Source organism: Pelobates fuscus, chromosome 3 (genome assembly GCF_036172605.1).
Source record: "Pelobates fuscus isolate aPelFus1 chromosome 3, aPelFus1.pri, whole genome shotgun sequence".
Classification (NCBI taxonomy): domain Eukaryota; kingdom Metazoa; phylum Chordata; class Amphibia; order Anura; family Pelobatidae; genus Pelobates; species Pelobates fuscus.
The window spans coordinates 302,870,735-302,894,553 of record NC_086319.1 but is presented as its reverse complement, the minus strand read 5'-3'; the positions used below and the strand labels follow the sequence as shown (position 1 = coordinate 302,894,553).

General features: G+C 40.1%; 1 protein-coding gene across 16 annotated transcripts in view; it reads left to right on the top strand.

Moving 5' to 3' along the window:
• Nucleotides 1-22,580, top strand: part of MEF2A (myocyte enhancer factor 2A) — a 142,041-nt gene extending 119,461 nt beyond the window's left edge. For 7 of the 16 annotated variants that reach the window (XM_063448847.1, XM_063448843.1, XM_063448835.1 and 4 more), the window contains 5 exons: nucleotides 16,878-17,065; nucleotides 17,963-17,986; nucleotides 20,071-20,197; nucleotides 20,817-20,943; nucleotides 21,272-22,580. In XM_063448847.1, the coding sequence (XP_063304917.1) occupies nucleotides 16,878-17,065; nucleotides 17,963-17,986; nucleotides 20,071-20,197; nucleotides 20,817-20,943; nucleotides 21,272-21,608 (803 nt within the window). In that variant the 3' untranslated portion in view covers nucleotides 21,609-22,580. The remainder of the gene's footprint in view (nucleotides 1-16,877; nucleotides 17,066-17,962; nucleotides 17,987-20,070; nucleotides 20,198-20,816; nucleotides 20,944-21,271) is intronic. The other 9 variants (XM_063448848.1, XM_063448844.1, XM_063448839.1 and 6 more) reach the window with 3 other exon arrangements.
• The last annotated feature ends 1,239 nt before the right edge of the window (nucleotides 22,581-23,819 follow it).

Sequence of the window (23,819 nt, the reverse complement as noted above, 5' to 3'; positions counted from 1 at the left end):
CCCCCCCCCCCCCCTTTTCTTTTTTTCACAAACCAATTTAGCTTGTGATCAAATGCACAACTATTAATCTACCCCCACACTCTCATGGCTTTCTAAACCTCGTCTTGTTGCTTTGGCCTTGTGTGAGATGATTTTGCCGATGGAAACCCATTTTTTCCCCAGCAAAGCCCTCTTCTAGCTTGGCAATGATGTTATTATTGGCAGATTCAGACACTGCTCCAGGAGACATACATTATTGAAATTGTCGTGGTGAGCTGTTTTGCAAAGCTCAGACCCAGATTTAGAGACTTGCAGATCTCTATTATTCCCCAGAGAAAGATTGCAAAGAGGTCTCAAAGCCCAAGGTGAAATCCTTGAATAAGCATGCTTCTGCATCACCTTTTTGTTCCTTGGCTTGCCCTCTACTCCAGTGACAAGGGGTTTCTGCTGACTTCTTAGATGAGTCTTTTGGATTGTTCATTCCCATTAGAAGCACTAGATGTGACCACAATGGATGTCAGGACAGATTGCTGTGGACATCCCTGAGGCAAGTGATCACAATCAATGCAGGATAGTGGAAAAGGATCAGTTACTGCAGTATTCCAGCTCTGTAGCAGTGTTCTCAGATATGTTCACCAAAATTCTGACTGTCTCTGTAAATAATATTTACAACAATGGGAGGACAATCTTTCTTTCAGGAATACAGGTGGCAGGCTTTATTGATTCCTATAAAGTATGGATCAGCTATAGGTGAACTGTCAGCATTATCTGTGATGTACCAAACTTTGATATGGATGTATCCTGTTGTCTCTCCTGTTTACACTCTTATGTAGGAACATAATCTGCTTCAGGCGTCTCCCTTTGAAACTATTCATTCTTTTTATATTAGTATTATTATTATTATTATTATTATTGTATGGGGCCCAGGCTATAAAGGAGAGAATCTGGGGTTAGATAAAGCAGATTGTGGGTGGAGAATCATTGGGGTGTTAAAAACAAAATCAAGGAAAAAGCAGATGAAAGGGAATTAAAATTTAAGGATATGAGGGAATGGCAGAGATAAGATAGGTAAAAGTCATAAATAGGGAACATCATAAATGAATGAGGCTTAGAGTGCAATAACTAACACTAGCAAAACAAACATTTAACTAAACAAGAGTTAAGGATGGAGAGTGCAACAGTCATCAATTAAGCAGTGATACCGTGGGGGTGGAAAAAGAAAGAAATACAATTTAAAACAAAAATAGGAGAAATAAGAAGTCCAGGTATTCAAGATGATCATCCAGAAATGCTACCTCTGCTTATGGCAAGTCCTGCAGGGATGTGTGCTGGGAGTCCTGAGTGTAGCTGTTTCAATATTGTAAGGGGCCCAGGCTCTGCTTATGGCAAGTCCTGCAGGGTTGTGTGCTGGGAGTCCTGGGTGTAGCTGTTTCAATATTGTATGGGGCCCAGGCTCTGCTTATGGCAAGTCCTGCATGGTTGTGTGCTGTGAGTCCTGGGTGTAGCTGTTTCAATATTGTATGGGGCCCAGGCTCTGCTTATAGCAAGTCCTGCATGGTTGTGTGCTGGGAGTCCTGGGTGTAGCTGTTTCAATATTGTAAGGGGCCCAGGCTCTGCTTATGGCAAGTCCTGCAGGGTTGTGTGCTGTGAGTCCTGGGTGTAGCTGTTTCAATATTGTATGGGGCCCAGGCTCTGCTTATGGCAAGTCCTGCATGGTTGTGTGCTGTGAGTCCTGGGTGTAGCTGTTTCAATATTGTATGGGGCCCAGGCTCTGCTTATGGCAAGTCCTGCATGGTTGTGTGCTGGGAGTCCTGGGTGTAGCTGTTTCAATATTGTAAGGGGCCCAGGCTCTGCTTATGGCAAGTCCTGCAGGGTTGTGTGCTGGGAGTCCTGGGTGTAGCTGTTTCAATATTGTAAGGGGCCCAGGCTCTGCTTATGGCAAGTCCTGCAGGGTTGTGGGCTGGGAGTCCTGGGTGTAGCTGTTTCAATATTGTAAGGGGCCCAGGCTCTGCTTATGGCAAGTCCAAATTAATATCCTGGAATTTACAGTTCTCTCCATTTGCTTGGTAAATTGTGTCTACACTTAGCCTTATATGTACAATAGATAAGGCGGCTTTACTTCCTTGCTTACACTTTCCTTCCTGGGATGGTCTCCTGCCACCATTCAGGAAATAGATGTCACTTCTTGCTGTCCTAAACCAAGAAACTGTAAGGAAAGGTTGTTGCATATCCTGAATGTTGTTAGTGTTCAAATCCTTCATCTGAAACCATTTTTTTGAGACTGTGCCTACTTCTTGCTTTCCCCAGGAGGTTTACATGGAACAGCTTTGTAAGCTGCCCCTTAACCTCTCTGCACGGTTTTATTGTTTTGTTATAAATGCATCATTGGATGCTGATTTTGGGAAGATTGTTTTGTAGGCAACATTTCCTATGCTTTGCTTTCAGAGGCTGAACAATTGCTTCAAAATATCCATTTGCTGGAATGAAATAGGCAGTGCTCATAAAGGTTACTTTCTTTTTACCGCTGTTTATTTTTGTTTTGTTTTAGTAATACAGCAGTGTGATCACATAATTACCGCTTGACTTCGTGATCTACAGCGTTTGAGAAATTCAGTCAAAAGCTTTTTTCAGCTAGAGTGGATACGATCTATGATCTACCCCCATTCCTAAATCTTTTCTTTTGTTTAGGAAAATTATGGCTATAAATATTTAATGATGATGCAAGGATAATTTTCTTCCTCCTGCAGTAATAAGAGCAGTACTATTGGCACTGGTACTACCCATTCAGTTCAGAATGAAATATGACCCACATTGATTTATTTTTCACTCTGAAACATTAAATGGAAAGAGATGAATAATCTTTGAAGGTATCAAATCCTTTCTTTGCCAACATATGTATCTGAGTTCTCCCAGTTGCTGTCGGATCCTTTTGAATTATAAAGAAGTCATCCTTTTGAGAATGCTTGTTTACAGTAATTGTTCCCTGCACCCCATATACAAGTTTCCTTTAGATACCATTACATTGAACCTTAAGGAAGGCTGTCAGCAGCACGTGTTGACGAGTTCAGAAAGGACAGCTGGTCTGTACATTGTGCTAGTACTATAAGGAGAATTGAAGAGTGAACAATGAATTTATTCTGTTTAAACCCTCTCCATGATTTCACCATACTGATAGTATTTGAAAGACACCCTGAATTGTACGTGCCCATTTCCGATCTCATTTTCTGCCAGACGTTCCCTTAAACACTCAAGTGAATATAATATCCTCTAAGGGCCAATATTACTTGCCCACTTTGTATATGGCAACAGAGGAGTAATATCATCATGGTTAAATGCATAGAGTCATTTGCTCTTGATCTTCGTATTTGGTAGGAATTTAACATGTATTGACGCTGGATTGCGACTATGTGACCATGATATGGGGTAGCCATTTTGGCATTGTACTTTGAGGCTTCAGTGATGTAGTTAACCATTTTGGTGCCACCCAATTTATCGAACAATGTAAAATTATTTTAGCCATTTAACTTTCGATTTACAATGTATTTTAAGAAGATATATTAATTACTTTACTGATTTAGATATACTATGAGGATTATGATGTTCAAATTTTAAGTACAAATTGGAAAAATGTTGTACGCCAGCTGTGCTTTTAGTTTGGTACTTTAGACCAGTGGTTCCCAAACCTTTTAGGTTCAAAGCACTCTAAATATTTTAATATTTTTCAAAGGCGCCTCAAGTCAAAAATATTTCTAGGTTGTATATATGTACAGCGCAGCGGCATGTACTGGGCCCCTGTTCGGCAGAAATGCTTGCAGTTCAGAACCTAATCTTGGGAGGGGCAATGGTAAATTATTTAAAGAAACAATCCAGGCACAATAACCATTACAGCACTTTGTGTGTGGGGGGGTCAGTGTTTGTGTATATAGGGGGGTAATTGTATGTATGGGGAGGAGCAGTGTTTGTGTGGAGGTGGGAGGGCAAATTCATAAATATATAATGTTTTTTTTTTTTTAATAATTTTCATATCCGCCCTCCCTTATTACCTTTGCCTGGTAGGGGGGACATTTCCTGCAGTCCCTGGTGGTCCAGTGGGGAAGCCATGGTGGTCCCAGTGGTGAGAGTGAACTCTAGCAGCCTAAGGAGCTGCTAGAGTTCACTCTTGCAAGATTTGGAGCATTGCCGTGGTAACCGCGGCAACGCTCAGAGCTCGCGATAGGAGAACCCGGCGGAGCTGCAGGTTAGAGCTCCTCTGGGTCCTCTCTCCCTCCTCTCTGGTCCTGCAGATCCGGCTGGGCAGAGGGAGGCACAGTTCCCGGTGCTATGATCATAAGATCACAGCACTGGGAAAACATTTTGCGGCCCGCTAAAAGTTTGGGAACCGCTGATCTAGCCTTCTATTTGAGTTCTACCTTTAGTGAATAACCTTGTAGATATGCTATTATGAAAGATAGACAGATTCATTTGTTGGAAAAATGGTAAGGGGTTGGGATATAAAAAGTAATGTTATAACATTAGCAATGTACCGATTACATTGTACATTTGTGTGAACGTTAAGAAAGTGGTTCTTCTGGAAACATATTTATTGAGTGAAATTTTGGTTAATTGTCCTTTACTCTTGATGCTATTGAAAGGTATTTCTTGAAATACACTGTGAAATTTTTACTTGTTTATCTGACTTGTTAAATAGATACGTAAAGGGTTTTAGTGCATTTGAGAAATTTCATTAACCCCTTAAGGACGGAGGACGGTTCAGGACCGTCATCGGCATTTTTGCGTTGCCGACCGGTGATGGTCCTGAACCGTCCTAACCGTCCAATGTACTTACCCGATCGCCGTCGTTCCCCCGTTATAGTTAATAAAAAAAAATATTATTATATATGTGTATATATATGATATATAGACATATATTATACCTATATAATATATGTCTATATATCATATATATAATGTCATGCTAAGTGTATTTTTATATTAATATGTACATATATTAATATAAAAATACACTTATAATTAATTTACACACGTATATATATAATATATATAATAACTATATATATTGTATATATATATTATTATAAAATACGAATAATAAATAATTTAAATTAAATTAAAAAAATTAAAAATAATAATAAAAATTTTAAAAAATTATATATCTATACGAAATTTTATTCTAACTGTATTTTGATATTAATATATATATATTTATATCAAAATACACTTAGAATGAAATTGTATATATATCTATGTATATATAAATATGTCCATATACAAAATTACATAAATAATTATATAAATATACACGTAGACTTCAAATATATAAATATGCATATATATTTAAATTCTACGTGCGTATTTATGTAATATTTTTACATAATTAAGTTATTTTATTGATTGCAATTTAAGGGACCTGCCTGCCAACCCAGGCCGAAAGTACAGAGAATTTAATTTGCTATCACTGTATTTTACCCTGTAACGTTCTACGACACCCTAAAACCTGTACATGGGGGGTACTGTTTTACTCGGGAGACTTCGCTGAACACAAATATTAGTGATTTAAAACTGTAAAACATATCACAGCGATGATATTGTCAGTGAAAGTGACTTTTTTTTGCATTTTTCACACACAAACAGCACTTTTACTGATGATATAATTGTTGTGATACATTTTCCAGTTTTTAAACACTAATATTTGTGTTCAGCAAAGTCTCCTGAGTAGAACAGGACCCCCCATGTACAGGTTTTATAGCGTTTTTGAAAGTTACAGGGTCAAATATATGGGTCAAATATTTTTACATTGAAAATGGCCAGGTTGGTTACGTTGCCTTTGAGAGCGTATGGTAGCCCAGGAATGAGAATTACCCCCATGATGGCATACCATTTGCAAAAGAAGACAACCCAAGGTATTGCAAATGGGGTATGTCCAGTCTTTTTTAGTAACCACTTAGTCACAAACACTGGCCAAAATTAGCGTTCAATTTAGTTTTTTACTTTTTTCACACACAAACAAATATGAACGCTAACTTTGGCCAGTGTTTGCGACTAAGTGGCTACTAAAAAAGTCTGGACATACCCCATATTGAATACCCTGGGTTGTCTACTTTTAAAAAAATATGTACATGTGGGGTGTTATTTAGCAATTTATGACTGATAATAGTGTTACAATGTCACTATTGATACATTTTAAAAATTTATGTTTTGAAACCGCAATATCCTACTTGTACTTATAGCCCTATAACATGCAAAAAAATAGCAAAAAGCATGTAAACACTGGGTATTTTTGAACTCAGGACAACATTTTGAATCTATTTAGCAGTTTTTTTCATTCTCTTTTGTAGATGAGTAAAAGATTTTTCACATAAAATTCAAAAACGTGTATTTTTTTCAATTTTTCATCATATTTTTTCATTTTTTTAAAATTAAATTACATGAGATTATATAAATAATGGTATGTAAAGAAAGCCCCTTTTGTCCTGAAAAAAACAATATATAATTTGTATGGGAACAGTAAATGAGAGAGCGGAAAATTACAGCTAAACACAAACACCACAAAAGTGTCAAAAAGATGCCTGGTCGCAAATGTACAACATCGCAAAAAAAGTCCGGTCCTTAAGGGGTTAATATGCTCTTTTGTTTTTGTGCTCATATCTTTGTAGCTTTTGCACAAAATAACTAAATATTTTGCAGAATGCATAAGCCTCCTTAGCCACAACCCACGTATGAGAAAAACTTTATTATCAAAGGTATGCACACAGTCTCAGGCCCAACAGCACTGAGTGAACTGGTTTTACAGGGACACTATAGACATCCAAAGCTTAATGAAGCAGTTTTGGTGTAAAGATCATGCCCTTCAGTCTCAATGCTCAGTTCTCTGACATTTAGGAGTTAGATCAGTTTTGTTTCGGTCCATGCAGCCAAACCTACACAGTCCGTGAGATGATAATGTAACAAATAAAAAGAACATTTAGTAAGGGGACCCTAAAGTCACACAAACCACTTCATCTCAGTGAAGTGGTCTTAATGCACTGGTCCTGTCCTGTTTGTTTTTTTTAGAATTCACCTATAGTTACTTTCTTCCAGACGTGCAATATTGCCATCTCTGAGGCACTAACTGAATAAAACCTGGACACGTGATGAAGAAACCCATAGGAAAGCACTGAATACCATGCTATCCTATGGGGAAACTTGGATACCCACAGTTTGCCATACATACATATAAGGTTCCCAATGCATCGCTTTGAGTATCATTGTACTCAACCTCCTCGATGACGTTGCAGGAGGCCGAGAGATTAGCTTAGTGCTTCAAAAACTTAAAGAGACAGGGGGCGTGGCCGGACCGCAGACTAAGATGGACGTGTAGTCTGTGAGCTCCGCAGCATCCGAGCACAATCTATCCACTATCAGAAGCATCGAGCCCCCAAAACCAGCTAAATCACCCCTAACATGTCAGGGGCGCAGTCCGGAGCTAAATCGCAGCGAAGAAAAAAAGGTGAGCAGAAAGAAGCCGCGGTCTCAGTAGCCGATATGCTTACCTCTCCACGAGGCTCACAGGCCGCACAAGATGGCCGCCAGATCAGCCCGCATCACTCACCGGCAGCCACACCGGGCCCGGACTCACCCAACCCCATTCAGCCAGACATAGCCAGCGTCCTGAACAAACTGACAGAAGTCAGACACTACCTGGCAGGGGAGATCTCCAAGAGCACACAAGCGCTGACGGCAGAGATACACGCTCTGGGCACCAGAACCGCAACACTGGAGGCCAGAGCTGACGCTGCTGCACAAGCCCACAATCAAATAGTGGCCCACTCACAAGCCGCTGAAAAAAGAATTACCGACCTGGAGTTGGAAATAGAAGATCTGGCAAATCGTTCCCGCCGGAATAACGTTAGGCTGAGAGGTGTACCGGAGGAGCAAAACGAAGGCCCCCTAATACCAAAGATGGAGCTATTCTTCCACCAATTACTACCTGACATCCCCAAAGATAAATGGGCGATTGACAGGGCGCACAGGGCACTGCGCGCCCGAAGAGCAGAGGGGATGCCGCCAAGGGACATTATCATCAAGTTCCACTATTACTCCTCAAAAGAAGCGGTCATGCAATACACACGCCAAAACACCCTGCAATACCAGGGTGCAACCATCACTGCATACCAGGACTTATCACCGACCACATTACAGAGAAGAAAAGCATGGAAACCACTGACGGCGCTACTACAACAACACGCAATAAAATACACGTGGGGCCATCCCTTCAAGCTGGTGGCATTCAAAGAGGGAGCCACTCACACCCTCTTGCCAGGGTACGACCCACAGCGCTTTCTTCGCAGCCTACGCATAGAACCCCCACCGACCCTCAACCTGCAAACGAACCAGATGCCAGAACTCTCAACGCTCCAAAGTGATTGGACCGACGCCTAAGTCACAAGCAGGCATAAAGGACACGACAACTTTACAACTGAGGACACTGAGACCAATCTGGTACAGGCTGCAGCAACGTATCGCAGCTAAGTACCGCTCATTTTTCCCAGAAGGGAAGGACTTAAAGATTAAGGGGGGGGGGGGGATCCTACTCCCAAAGCCCATCACCCCATGACCTAACACCCCAAAGAGAGAAAAAAAAAAAAAAAAATAAAAGTATGTACAATTTGTTTAAAAAAAAAAAAAAAAAAAAAAAAAGGGATGAAAATGTATGTGCAAATGTAAATGTAATGAGTAATGAGTAGGGGACACACAGACACCAGAGAGCCACTCCCTACTCCGACCTACAAAGTGGAGGGCACTATAGGCCATTTGGCATGTGGGACACGCGCTCACTCACTACGAGCAAAGGTTACACGGCACTCCCCAGGGAAGAGCAAATAGAGAGAAGGGAAGGTCTTGTCGCCACAACTACTACTACCCGGTTGCTAGCGGGACTGCACGACAGGAGGCAAAACACGCACACCACACAATAGAAGGATGATGTTAGGAGCGAATGGGGGGGGGAGAGGGCCACAGGGTGAAACTACCAGAGGGGGGGACAAACAACCGAACACGGGGCTCACGACACCAAGGCTCGAAAGATGCGAGGAGCATCCGCACCTTCCCGGGTATTAACAGAAACACCCGAGAGATAGGTGCGCGCTCACCAGTTACTCTGGCGACTTGTAAGACCAGAGAAAATGTACAAATGTATATATGCAAATCTGTTTATTGTTATGTACTCAATTATTATGTTAACGTTTTATTTGTTTTGAATGATGTCACAAAGTCACAGGTTGTTACGAAACAAACGGAAGAGACTGACCTTTTACAACACCCACCCCACCCATCACTAGTTCACTGGGGACTATACCCATGCGGTCAGCATATCAGACGACTGACACCATGACTCTGAACATACTGACAATTAATGCCAAGGGCTTAAACACACCCAACAAACGCAGGACCCTACACAGAGACATTAAGGCTAAACAAGCGGATATCGCTCTAATACAAGAAACCCATTTACCCAGGTCGGCACGCGTACACTTGAAAAACCATATCTATACCACAGTCCACGAAGCGAGGGCTCTGAGGAAAAAAGCAGGAGTGGCCATCCTGATACACAAACGATGCCCGTTTAACCTGACCAAAGCACATATAGATCCAGAAGGCAGATATTTAGCTCTCACCGGCACCATACACTCCACGAGGATACATATAGTAAATATATACGCCCCCAACACTCCTGAGACAGGATACTGGGATTCACTGAAAACGCTATTAACGCACCTCACAGGTGGCATCTTAGTGATGGGGGGGGACTTCAACGCGGTCCCCTGCCCGGCAATAGACAGGAGTAGCAAACCAGGAATGACTCGCGCGCAGGGGGGGGGGAGACAAGACAAATTGCTCAACGCTTTTCTTACACACACAGGGCTATTAGACGCCTGGCGCATACAACATCCACACACAAAAGACTACACATACTACTCAGCACCACACAACACATATTCAAGGATAGACAACATATACTTAAACGGGGCTGGCATGTCCAAATTGAGCCAAACAGAAATACATAACATCACATGGTCAGACCACGGAGCAGTAACAGCGACCCTGACTAAAATACAGCACCACAGTAGCTGGACATGGAAATTAAACACATCACTTCTACAAGACGAAGCCATACTCAATGACACCAAAAAAGCTATAACAGACTACTTCACCACTAATGAGGGGGAGGATATAGGCCCAACACCACTATGGGCGGCACACAAGGCTGTCTTGCGAGGACACTTCATCAAAATTGCAACCCATAAAAAGAAAACCAAAACGAAGCAACTCTTCGAGCTGCAGACTAAATTACGGAAAGCGGAAACTAGACATAAACAGGACCCCACCGCAGATAACTTCCAATCACTACAAGACCTTAGACATGCCCTGAAAGAACTGTCCATAGGCGAGATCTCCAAAGCCCTTACGTGGTCTAAACGCTTTTTCTATGAAAAAGCAGGCAAAATGGACACATTATTGGCCAGGACCCTGAAACCCAGGCCCGGATTTCGACCAATCACGACCATAAAAACACATACAAACACTATAGCTAGCACACCTGAAGATATCAATAAAGAGTTCACTAACTACTTCAGTCACTTATACAACCACTCCCCCCACAGCGACAGCGAACTCCACCAACACTTAAAAAACATAGAGACCTTCCTTAACCACTCGGATCTGCCCACAGTAACAGAGGGAGAAGCCGACCTCTTAAACGAACCGATCGCGCCAGAGGAAATCGCAGCAGCGATCTCAATACTCAAAGGCAACAAAGCCCCAGGCCCTGACGGCTATGATATCCAATACTACAAAGCATTTAAAACAGAACTGATCCCACAACTGACCAAACTATATAATCATTTTATGACCGGAGGAGCCCCAGACCGAGACATGGCCACAGCAAACATAGTACTGCTGCCAAAACCCAACAAAGACACCACTCAGACCGCCAACTATAGACCAATCTCCCTTATCAACACGGATTTAAAGATATTCGCAAAAATTCTGGCGACAAGACTAACTTCACTATTGCCTAAACTAATACACTCAGGCCAAGTGGGTTTTATCCCGGGCAGACAGTTATACGAAAATACCCGTAGAGGGGTAGACTTGCTATGGCACATGGGACAGACCAAATCCCCATCACTGGCCCTGTCACTGGACGCAGAGAAGGCCTTTGACAGGGTACAGTGGCCCTTTATGTTCCGACTCATGGAAAAGCAGGGATTCCCAGAAAAATACATAACAGCTATCAAAGCACTCTACACGGACATACAAGCCCAAACACTTATAACCGGTGCCCAAAAAACACCTTTCAGTGTAAGTAATGGAACGAGACAGGGCTGCCCCCTGTCCCCGCTCCTCTTCGCGATGGTGTTAGAACCCATGCTGCAAGCCATCAGAAATAACCCTAACATCAAGGGGATACAAATAGGAACACAACAATACAAAGTGGCGGCGTACGCAGACGATGTTCTGCTCACGCTGTCCGAACCAAAACAGTCGCTGGCACACCTGCATACGCTCCTACTGGAGTACGGCGAGGTGTCGGGATACAGGGTAAACCTCACCAAATCGGTGGCTCTCTCCTTCCATGTCACTGATGAGGACAACACTCATCTAACCAACACATACAAAATTAAACTAGCTAAAGAACAATTCACGTACCTAGGGATACAGTTAACAAACAACTACTCTATGCTGTACAGGCAAAACTACACAACACTAATACACAAACTGAAGAAAGATCTGGAGAACTGGTCGGACAAACCAATCTCTTGGATAGGGAGATTGCACTCCATAAAGATGAATGTCCTGCCCAGACTCCTTTTCCTATTTCAAGCATTACCCGTTAAAGTCACAAAAAAGGATATAGCCGACATCCAAAAAGCAATAGACGAATTTATATGGCAGGGAAAGAGACCCCGGATAGCCAGAGCGGTACTATACAATCCAAAGTGGAGGGGGGGCCTAGGACTACCTCACTTACACCACTACTATCTAGCAGCACAGACAGCGCAAATAGCGCATTGGCACAGCCCTGAAGGACAACATCAATGGGTAGATATCGAAACCACCCTCATGGGCAAAGACCCACCACAACTACTCATATGGACCCCTAAAAACCACAGGGTAATCCTCAGAACCACCTGCCCAGCAATTCTAAACTCTATAGACATATGGGACAAAACAGCCATGAAATACCAACTCATGAACAACCCCTCCCCCATGACACCGATACTACGTAACAGAGCGTTCCCACCAGGACTCTGTACAGAAGCTTTCCTAGGAATTAAAAACACAGGGACACACCGATACGCTCACCTGTACCAAGACAACCAGGTAATCACCTTTGATCAGCTAAAAACTCTAGCACCCCTGACAAACCACGACTTCTTCAGATACATCCAAATCAGAGACTTTGCACAAACAACAGAAGTCAGAACAGCAATACGCAAACGCAAAACCTTTTTCGAGAGCATGTGCCTTAGGGAACACATGCCCACGAAAATGATAACAACACTGTATAACCATATAGGGGAGGAATCAGGAGAATGGGGTACATTAACCTACACGGACAGATGGGAAACGGATTTGGGAGAAAAGCTAGAGGGGGAAGAGTGGCGAGACATATGGGACGCAAGTTCCAAGATCTCAATATGCACCACCTTACAGGAACAAATGTACAAAATCCTATTCAGGTGGTACACCACCCCGACAAAACAATGCCATATGGGCCTGAGCCCATCAGACACATGCTGGAGACTATGTGGAGAAAAAGGCACTTACATCCACATGTGGTGGGAATGCCCCAAGGTTAGGATATACTGGAAGGAGGTGACAGACCAAAACTCACGCATATTGCAGAGACCTCTGACTGCAGACCCATGGGCTTGCCTCCTGTCCAGACCGACTGAGGGGTTAGACAAACACAGTCAGAAATTACTAAACTCACTAAATCTGGCAGCCCGCAGGGCGTTAGCACAACATTGGAACAAAACAGACACCCCACCTATCACGCTTGTACAGACGAAAATTAGAGATAACTGTCTAATGGACAGGTTGACGGCCCAGGTGCGAAACACCTCATCTACCTACCGAAAAGTATGGGAACCATGGGAACAGTTTGACACATGATTTAGGGGACCTAACTCTCAACTGGCAAAACCAATGGTATAGATACTAATGCTGAGCCAAACAACCCTGTAATGCGCAACTATGTGACACATGTTAATTAGTTTATGTTATTTGTTACATTATTGTATTATTTAATTACAAAAAAAAAAAAAATGGACGGTTACCATGACGGAAACAATGGGCTTCTGCGTAAGCCAAACTAAGCATATGTATTACTATGTAACTGTCAAACCAAAAATAAAGAATTGAAAAAAAAAAAAAAAACTTAAAGAGACACTATAGGCATCCAAACAATTTCATCTCATTGAAGTAGTCTGGGTGTACTGTCCCTGTCCCCCTAGTACTGCAATGTAAAACATTACAGTTTTAGAGAAACTGCAATGTTTACATTGCAGTATGAAGACAGCCACTAAAGGCGCTTCTGGGAGTTTACCGGACTCCAGGTTCTCTAAATAACGCTGGATGTACTCACGCTCTGCATGAGGACATCCAGCGTCCGTAAAATCCCAATAGGATAGTGCCGACCCATCGATGAGGGACATCGGTGCTGAAGTTGGGTAAATAAAGAGTTTTTAATCCTTTATGTTCCATGGGAGGGTGGGGGGCATTATAGTGTTAGGAATACCGGTTTCTATTCCTAACACTATAGAATCCCTTTATGTAAGACAAATTTTATTTGAGAAAGGGGAGACCTCTATCTAAATAAGGACTGAGGCATGATAGCATTAGGTATACCAGTTTCCATTCCAAATGCTATATTGGTCCTTTCCTAATGGGCATGGTCTATACACCATAACCACATCATTAAACTAAAGTTGCTTTGGTGCTTAGTGTACCTTTACGATTTTGCATTTTATTATGGATCTGCTAGGGAGCCAGTGGGGAAGCAGATGATGAATGATTAGTGAGGTAATAGTCTAGAACAGAGGTGCCCAAAAGGTAGATCCCCAGATGTGTTAATACTGCAGCTTCCATGATGCTTTGTCATCCTAAAAGCATGCAAAGCATCATGATAGTTGGGGATCTACCTATTGGCACCCCTGGCTCTAGAAGATTAATTAATTGTAGAGTGAATAAGGATAGTTTGAGGCAATGAAGGCCAGGTAATCCAGATGTGATATTGGCAGAGCATGGATTAGCATTGTGATTGTTTCTAGTACTAAGAATGAACAAATAAAGCAGAAATCACTGCTATTGGCTTGTGGGCAGTAAGGATTGTGGGTGTGAAAATACCAAGTGATGATTTGTGTTGTATGGAGTAATCAAATCTCATGTTTAATAATGTTTCTACTGGTGGTTTCTGAGGCATTAGAGCTGTGAGTGTGAAGGGCGAAGAAAGTGAAGCCCAGCAGGAATGTGGTTTAAAAGTGTCAGGTGTAATTTTACAACCTATAGTTTAGATATGTAGATAAGCTAGGTTTGTCTTTTGTTCAAAGCATGTTGCATTAGAATGTTCATATTTATTTTCTAATAGTGAAAATATCACTGTCACAGCAGTAGTCAGAGCAGTAACAAGTGATAGGAGGAGTTACATTGCCGTCATTGTTATACAACACTAGGGTTTTTTTGTCCCTCACCCATTCTGTAGAATGCAGAACTTATATATAAATGATGATGATTAAAGAAAACAAGTGTAGTGTAAACTGAATGGGTAATAAGCACTATATGAATTAATGTACTGCTATTTCTCAGTACTTGTATGAGTATGTCATTGTAATCGTAGTGTCAGGATAACACTATGAGAATAGCCCACAATTTTACTTAGTAGAGAGGCGAGTACACGTGGAAAGAAATTAATAATGCAAAAATATTGCAGACAATATCTATAGTAGTTAAAAAGGCACAAAACTAAAAAGTACAAGTGCTCCTAATATTGACATGTACAATCAAAGCCATGACTTCCTGGTTGGTATGTCGTGAGGAACCTCGGGTCCCTTTAGAACAACCCTGTGGATAGAATGTTCTGCCCTTCAGCCCATCTCAAACGCTTGCTAAATTACAGTAGACAAATCTTGGAAAACAAGCAGACTCTTACGTCAGTCTGTATTACTTACATGACCTGTCTTAGCAATTTCAAACTTGACTTCTCTGTTTTTCCTTTCAAGGAACTGTTAGAAAAAATTTCACTTTTTAATACTAACTGTTAACTAATCGTGTTTTGTATAATTAGGAGGGGAAGTGATCATCTTATAGAACTGAAGATTTCAGCGTGTGTGTATTCTTCTTGCCTGTTGCAATTTTTAAATTTCAGCGTGGGTGTGTGTGTATATATTCATCTTGACTGTTGATATTTTATATTCCTCTCTTTAATGTGATACTGGGTAGGACAATTTGAAATGAGGGTATGGCACCATTGTTCTTTGCCAACTACTGCCATTCAAGGATCAAAGCTCAAATAGCTTGTAACATACACAAACGAGGTGTGTTGAAAAATTGCCTCATGTTATGGCAGCAAGTTGGATTCAGACATTAGCTTCAGAAGTGAGTGCTTGGAACTGATATTCTGCTCATGGCTGCAGGAGGAGCTGTTTGTGACAGCCTTAGGAAGATCACAGATAGTTCTTTGGACAGATATAGAATGCAATGTCCTCTCTGCTAACAGGAAATGACTAGACTAGGAGTGAAGCAAGGAACTGATATATGATATACTTCTCTCTCTATCATGGCTAGGTCAAATCACAGAGCTTCGGGGACTGGAGACTTTGTATTTTGCCAGACTGGTGCCTGGAAATCATTTTAGTTGTGTCCTGGGCAAATTACCCTTACAAACTGTTTTGCATTTGCTTGTTTTTTATTTTTATAAAGTTTGGCTTAGTTTTCCATTAGACCGAGAATGCACCTGCTTTATAGGGAACACCTAATCTGCCTGTTAAAAGCCACACCCCCACCTCCTACTTAGTCTGCTGCTTGCTGCCATGAACAGTAGCTGCAGAACTCTGGGGTGACTGTATTCAGTCTATGGGACCCTGATCTGTGCATGGCTCTGACATTGACACAGAACACCGCAATCCCCTGGAGCGAGAGGGGAGATAACTGGCCAGGAGAAAGGAGAGGAAGACTGGGGCCAGAATGGCCAACTTAGAAATGGCAGACACACGTACTGCTACACATAGTACAATCCAGACTATACACACACACACACACACACATTACTGCATATATACATACTATACTGCTTCAAACCAGACTATACACACACACTACTGCATATAATGCTACTACCAAGACATTTACACACACTCCACAAACATATACACACACACACTCTAAGTATTTTATTTGTTTGAATGGGGGGATTGGAGGGTGCTTTAGAATTCTGTGCCTACAGGTACTCATTATGTAAATCCGTCCCTGTATAAAGCGTGTATGTTCTGAAAAGTGGTGCAAACATATAAAAGGGATGTGTTAGCAATGTCTTCCTGCTGGCTCCACTGGTTTGCATGGTGATTTCTGCACTCATAGCACTATATATATATATATATATATATATATATATATATATATATATATATATATATATATATAGGCGTTTTATATATATATATATGGTCTTTTCTTTCATATTGACACATTAAATTAGAGAATACTGCTTTATGCTATGTTTATTTATCATTTTTAATGTTTTTGATTACATAATTTTTATCTTCAAATCTCATTAAATCATTTTCAATCAAATTGCATATGAAAGCACTCTTAACTGAAGACATCTTTTTTTTTTTTTTTTCTTCTCTTTTCTAAAGCAGGTAATGGGTTTGTGAACCCTCGTGCTTCTCCTAGCCTACTGGGGCCAACTGGCGGTAATGGAATGGGAAAAGTGATGCCCACAAAGTCTCCACCTCCACCAGGGGGCAACCTAGGGATGAACAGCCGGAAGCCAGATCTACGTGTAGTCATACCCCCGTCCAGTAAAGGCATGATGTCCCCTTTGGTACGTTTTAATTCTGTGTCCCCTTCGATGCTTAATTCATTGAAGTGATTATAGCTAGTAAACTAAGGTCATTCTTGCAGTCTTCTGATAACATTAAAAATGCAATGGGACATGAAATACATGGATTCATGGATTTAATAATTATAACTGAGGGCACAGATAGTAAAATCCCTGGCTAGTTGACCAAACTGGAATGATTTACAGCCAAATTCTGTTTCTATTACTCAAAACGCCTATCCTAAGTATTTATTTTCACCTGGTTCCCAAACCAGGCTTTAAAGGGGAAGAATAAGCATCATAATCTCGAAAGCTGATCGTGGTGTCATGATGCAAAGATTATTTGTCCCATTTTTATTTATAGCAGTGATAAGCTGATAACACTGGGACAGGATCTCTTTATCACAGTCCTGGTTGTGTCAGTATCTTCCAATTTGCAAAACCGAATTGTCTCGAAGTTCTGGAAGCTTTGTATTCTTGAGGGTTACTTTCCTGAAATATACAGTTACTGTTTATTTGATGAATACAATCAGAGAGATTTTAAACTAGCAGAGTTATATATCTTTATTTGTTGTTAATAGAATAGTCAGAGCACAGGCGAATTAATATTTTGAATTTTTTTTAATGTAAATATACAGTGGGTTTTTCTTTAGCTGTCAGATTTTCCAAGCATTAGTTGTCCCTAATGGGCAAGCATTAGCTGGAGTTATTCATGACGAGGCAAGAAAACCCAAGAAAAAGAGTTTAATTTTGCTCAAAATAAACAAAGCAAAACGGTCAGTGGATAAAGCAATTGGCTTGCCTGTTCTTTAAAACTTGCAAATATCACTCGCACAAGAACTAGAAAACAACGTATGCGGTATATAGTCTGTAACTGTGCTTTTCCTCATTTACATACAGACGGAAGAAGATGAATTGGATTTGGTAAGTTAAGTGTGTGCATGGGGAAAATAATTTTAAGATTAGTATAAATGTTTCCTTTAAAATATTATGTCACAAAAATATTAATTGCCAATACTATGGAATATTAAATGCACGTGATTGCTTTGTGCCTTTAAAGGAAACATTTAGGTGAACATTTCTGGCCACTTTGCATTGTCCCCCAACCCCCCCATCCCTTCATCACACTTCAGGTGATTGTCGGTACGAGGCACAGTAGTATTTTTGTTTTCTTTCGGAGAGATTACATCATCCTTGGTGAGGTCATTCCTTGACAGTGCTTAGAATAATCCAACGTTTCACTCGAACATTAAAACTCTAACCTGCGGTGTACAGAGAGACAGACCATAATTCACAGCATCTCAACATTAATGAATGCGTTATTATTGCAGAAGAAGATCTGTACTTTGAAAATATTGATAATATTGATAAGCCTAATCTGCTGGCTGTTTTCCATTTACTCTTGTAATACAGATCGTAGTGATGGCTTCTGGATAGCAGAAACTGATATTCCCCATTAATGCTCACAGATAGATTAGTCTGTGATGAGGTGCATGTGGCATAGCAGCATGATGTGTTGTGCCTATATACTGTGGCGTGGTGCATGGTTTGATGTGACTATTAATACAAAGGATCTTCCAGTACTCTGAGCTGCAGGCTTGATATATAGTTTTACATTCTCACAATTCTGGCGATTTATTCTTGGCCTCTGAACTGTACTATTATACTTTGAGAGATTTATCAGGGTGGTGTCACAGGTAACAGAAACTGAGATAATATATCCGTGTTTGTGAATGTTTGTTTTTCTTCACTCAGAGAGGTGCGGGTTTCACAAATGTTCACATCATTGCAGTTAATGCTCAGATAGGTAGATGAGTAAACCATTATTTTGCCCTCCTAGTTTTCGATCCAAGGATTCACGTTTAAAAGTGTACAGAATTTTTGAATTGTAGAGAACAGTAGTGTAGACAGATTCTGGAAAAGTTTTAAAATGCAATTTAAAAAAATCTGGATTTTAAACATTTACTATTGTATTATATACAACAACAAAAAAACACCACAAAATCCAGCTTTGTATGGTTCTTGCACCACACTGAAAAATCCTTCTCAAAATGCCTTTTATAACAAAGAAACCTCAAAATGATTTCTATATATGATGGGGCCCAAGTGACCTCCTTTTGTACCTGAAATCTATTGATTTGCTGTCTTGTGATTGTGATTTCATTATTCTCACATCTATTGCACCAGTTTAAGGCTTGTATTGGTACATGATGTATCCATCTGCTCCTTTGAAATGTATTCTTGTTGCTACTGTTTGCTTAAAGTGGGTTTATCTCCAGAATTGTATTTAAAAACAGTGTGATTAAATGTAAATGCAGCTGCCATGCAAATGTCCTGCAAATATAATTACATATATAATTTGGCTGACTTCAATATTTTATTTTCAGTTCAGCTACTACTGAAATTCACTTTGAATTCCTAACAATTCTTTATTTTGTATGTAACGGATTTAGGAATAAGCTGTAGTTTGCTATTATTTTTTACTTTTCTCATTTGAAGATAGACTGCATTTATATTTCTTTCATTTGACAATCGGTTGCAAATCTGTTTTTAGACTTTTGAGAGGCCAGAAGAAATGCTTGCTAATTAGCAAAGCAAGTCTGCCCTCCTGTGGTTACAGAACTGTACTAAAAAAAATAAAAAAATATGTTTAACCCCTTAAGGACCAAACTTCTGGAATAAAAGGGAATCATGACATGTCACACACGTCATGTGTCCTTAAGGGGTTAAAATTCTTCTTGACAGATGTGTGACAGTCTGTCTTACTCTTACTTGGCTTAAATTTAATGTGTGATTCCCTCATATAAATAATTTATGCCACATTGGATTGGGCACAGTGCAAATAATCGATAATTTACTGCCATACTGGTCACTCAGGAGTTCTTGAAATGTTTGTGCAGGTTGTTGCCCGTTACCAATAATTTGCATAGTGTTTCAGTATTTGGCTGCTCTAAATAAAACCATGTGTGTCGTATATTAGCCAATCATTCCCTCTTATTTCTTCTTAGAATACCCAAAGGATAATCAGCTCTCAGTCTACACAATCTCTTGCTACACCAGTTGTCTCAGTAACAACTCCCAGTTTAGCTCCACAGGGCCTGGTGTACTCTGCAATGCCTACTGCCTACAATACAGGTAAGTAAATATCCAAACCCTAGGAAGGCTACATTTAATTATCTATCATCTCATTATGTGTCGAATTGGGTAATAGACTCTGATGTCTTTTCTGGTTGTAATAGTAAAAGTATCTTGTATCTTAGAGCCTGCCCAGGTACAGCATGTTGCCGTTCTCCTTGTATATCAGTGCTTATAGCTCTGATTATCATATTTACTGTAAAACATGGACATGATTGTGTGTAATATCTACCTAATCAAATGAAGGGGCCAAAGTGGTTTTCCTAGCACTGTAGTGCTTCACTCCCGCTCGGTCGTAACCAGTGGTACTGAAGGAGTTAAAAACCTTTCTGTCACTTACCTGATTCATGCGCTGGGTCAGGCTCTGCCTCTGCTCCGAAGACGGCAGGGGGGGACCTACTATAAGTGAATCTGAGCTAAGGTACTGTAAGTGAATCTGAGTGGGATTGTGTTCATCCAACATGACTAAATGTGTTGAAAGTTGATCATTAACAACCAAATGGATTATTAAAGTGTATTGCGATGGATCCCAGATTATATACAATTGCTGACATTCTTTTGCCCAAGTAATGTTTTTCACAACTTTTATTAATATAAATTGTTTGTCTCTGTTCTACAGATTACCCTCTGACCAGTGCGGAACTGTCTGTTCTACAAGGGTTTAACTCCCCAGGATTACTGCCTTTAGGACAGGTGTCTGCTTGGCAGCAGCATCACATAGGACAAGCTACCCTCAGTTCTCTTGTGTAAGTATATGTGTATATATCCCTCTACAAAATGGCACATTCAAAAGTTTTCTGGTGTAAGATTATGTAAGGATGTAGTAGAAAGTTTTAAGGGTAAGTAAGTTTGCCAACCTTTACAACTGTGTGAACACTTATGCAGTAGCTTTGTGTCCCTGTCACAAATCTGTTTGGCAAAGTTGGAATTGGTACATGCCAAAAATGTACAAAATTGAGCTAATGCCACACATTCTGGGGCAACACATAACTAGGTTATTTAACTCATAACTAGGTCTTCTTTAATCATACCTCTTCATAATGCAGCATGTATTTTATTTATATTTTTTAACAGGTCTGGTGGGCAGTTATCTCAGGGTTCAAACTTGTCTATCAGTACCAACCAAAACATCAACATAAAATCTGAGCCAATTTCCCCTCCACGTGACAGAGTCACTTCTGGATTCCCCCAACAGCCGCCACAACAGCAACACCATCATCAACCTCGTCCTGAAATGGGCCGATCGCCCGTTGACAGCATAAGTAGTTCAAGCAGTTCTTATGACGGCAGCGACCGAGAAGACGTCCGGAATGATTTCCACTCACCTGTTGGCCTGGGGAGAAACCCCAACAATGAAGACAGGGACAGTCCCTCTATGAAACGCATGCGTATGGACGCTTGGGTGACATAAATCCTACCCTTGCTGCAAAGAGCACCCCCCCAGCTTATCTTAGACATTTAACAAGGATGCAAAATCAGTATACATATATAAATATATAGATATGTCTCGCACACAAGTCCACTGGTTACGTGTGTGTATGTGTGTACGTGCTCTTGTGTAATACACACATTAATCAGGTACCTGCTGCAATGACTGTACACAGACATACAAATGTCCTCTGTGATGTGGCACTTACGTGGACTTTTTAATAACACGTTTGGAGAAAAAGACATGCATTATGCATATTATCAATAGCAAGGGATTTTTTTTATATTATCTTAGAAGAAGGGCAGTGAGAAAGTTGGCGAATTGTAACACCTGCTGGTTTTTTATTTTTTTTTTTTTTTTTGCAATGCCCCACACACTGCCTGCATGCCTTGGGGGGTTCGTAACACTTTCACTGCCAGAGAAGCCTCCATAGCAGTGGGCTATTCCTCCTTCAGGAAGCTGATTGTGAAAGTCATTGTTTTTTAGGACTTGTAAAAAAAAAAAAAAAAAAAAAGGCAGGAAGCTGGAAACTTTGAAAGCAATATTGTACACGATCATATTTGAATCAACTACACACAGATCCCTCTTGCAAAATAAGTACATAAAGGGCTGACGCCACATGATCTATTTTTGCACGTGTAACAAACAAACAAAAAAATTGTATCAGGTCAGAGGAGTGAGATTTGACTTAAAATGTGATTTAAACCTGGGGAAAAAGCATGAGAATTTAAATAAAATTAGATTTTAAAAAGAGCTATATGCCTTGATGCAAGGCATTAAAAAGTAATATATTAAGTTATAATTGGAATATGTTTGAGAACATTTCTTTTTAAATTCATACCTTGAGAAACAGAGAGAGAACCAATTTTAGCTTGTGTATATTTTCTATTATTGGAAAAAATACCCTTATGAATTAATGACTATATATATATAAAAAAGTTATATACTTTTGAACACGTTCTGCAATGAATTATTTATATAAACCAAAGCTGTACGTTTAAGCTTTTTTTTTTGTAGAGTATAGATTTAACATGTTATATCTTAGTTTTTATAGTTTTTTGCTTTCAGAGTAAAAATAAAAAATACAAAAAAATAACAATGCAATGTCTGCAGAAGAAATAAAATAAGCCATGATAATTATTGTATGTGTAAATTAAACTTTGAGCCAAACTCATATTTTGTGTACATAGCATTCTAAATATTTCACCAGACGGTGTAAGTACTGCTGTATTATACATTCACCTTAGCTAAGAAAAAAACATATAAATATATAGATATATATGTGTGGATCGTTGCCAACTTGAAATGATAAAGGCAATATCCATAAAAAGTAGGTGAGTATTTGATGTGTTATGTGTAATCCCCATCATAAATGCTGTACTCCCACTTTGGTATTGATTGCTATACTTGTTACTACATTTTCTTTATTATCCAGGAGAAGTTGTATTAAAGAATATATTTAGTATTGTTGTTCTCTTAATGATGTGCTACAATCTACAGACACATTTTGTTTCATACACTGCAACGTGGCAAAAACTTATTTTTTTGTGTGTGTGCGCATATATATATATATATATATATATATATAATTCATGCACTCTGGCTCCACGTTATAATGCGGGTGCTATATATATGATGGATCTGTATACACCCGTATAATGTTTATAGTGTGTTATAGTATTCTAAAATTATGTGTAGAAATGAATGCAGGTTGTGATGACTTAATAAAACATCAGTTTATTTAAACCTCCACATTTCAGCTTTACATTTAACTTTTCTGAAGAAAGTTGAATGTAAAACCGAAACTTTGGTAATGAAATAAGTTGCTGTTTTCCATTAATAGGGAAGTCCCAGGCCTGCATTCCTAGTCTGCTCAATTGGTGGGAACTTCACTCCCGTGCAGTGGCTGCCATTTGTGACTTTGTCTGTTTGCCCACGTGTCTCTCCTGAACTATTAATTTAGGACTTAATGGTGGCAGCTACTGCGTGGTACAGTAAAGAGTGGCATTACCCAGTGTGCAGTACAAGATTTGAAAACATGATATTCTTATCTTTACTTCCATCTTTTCTTTACAGAATTATCTCCAAAATTGACAGCGTTGCTGTCTCATTGTTCTACTTTTATCTGTAACGCTCCAGCATATATCAACATGCTGTACATTTGGCTGGCACAATGTAGAAGTTAACACTCAG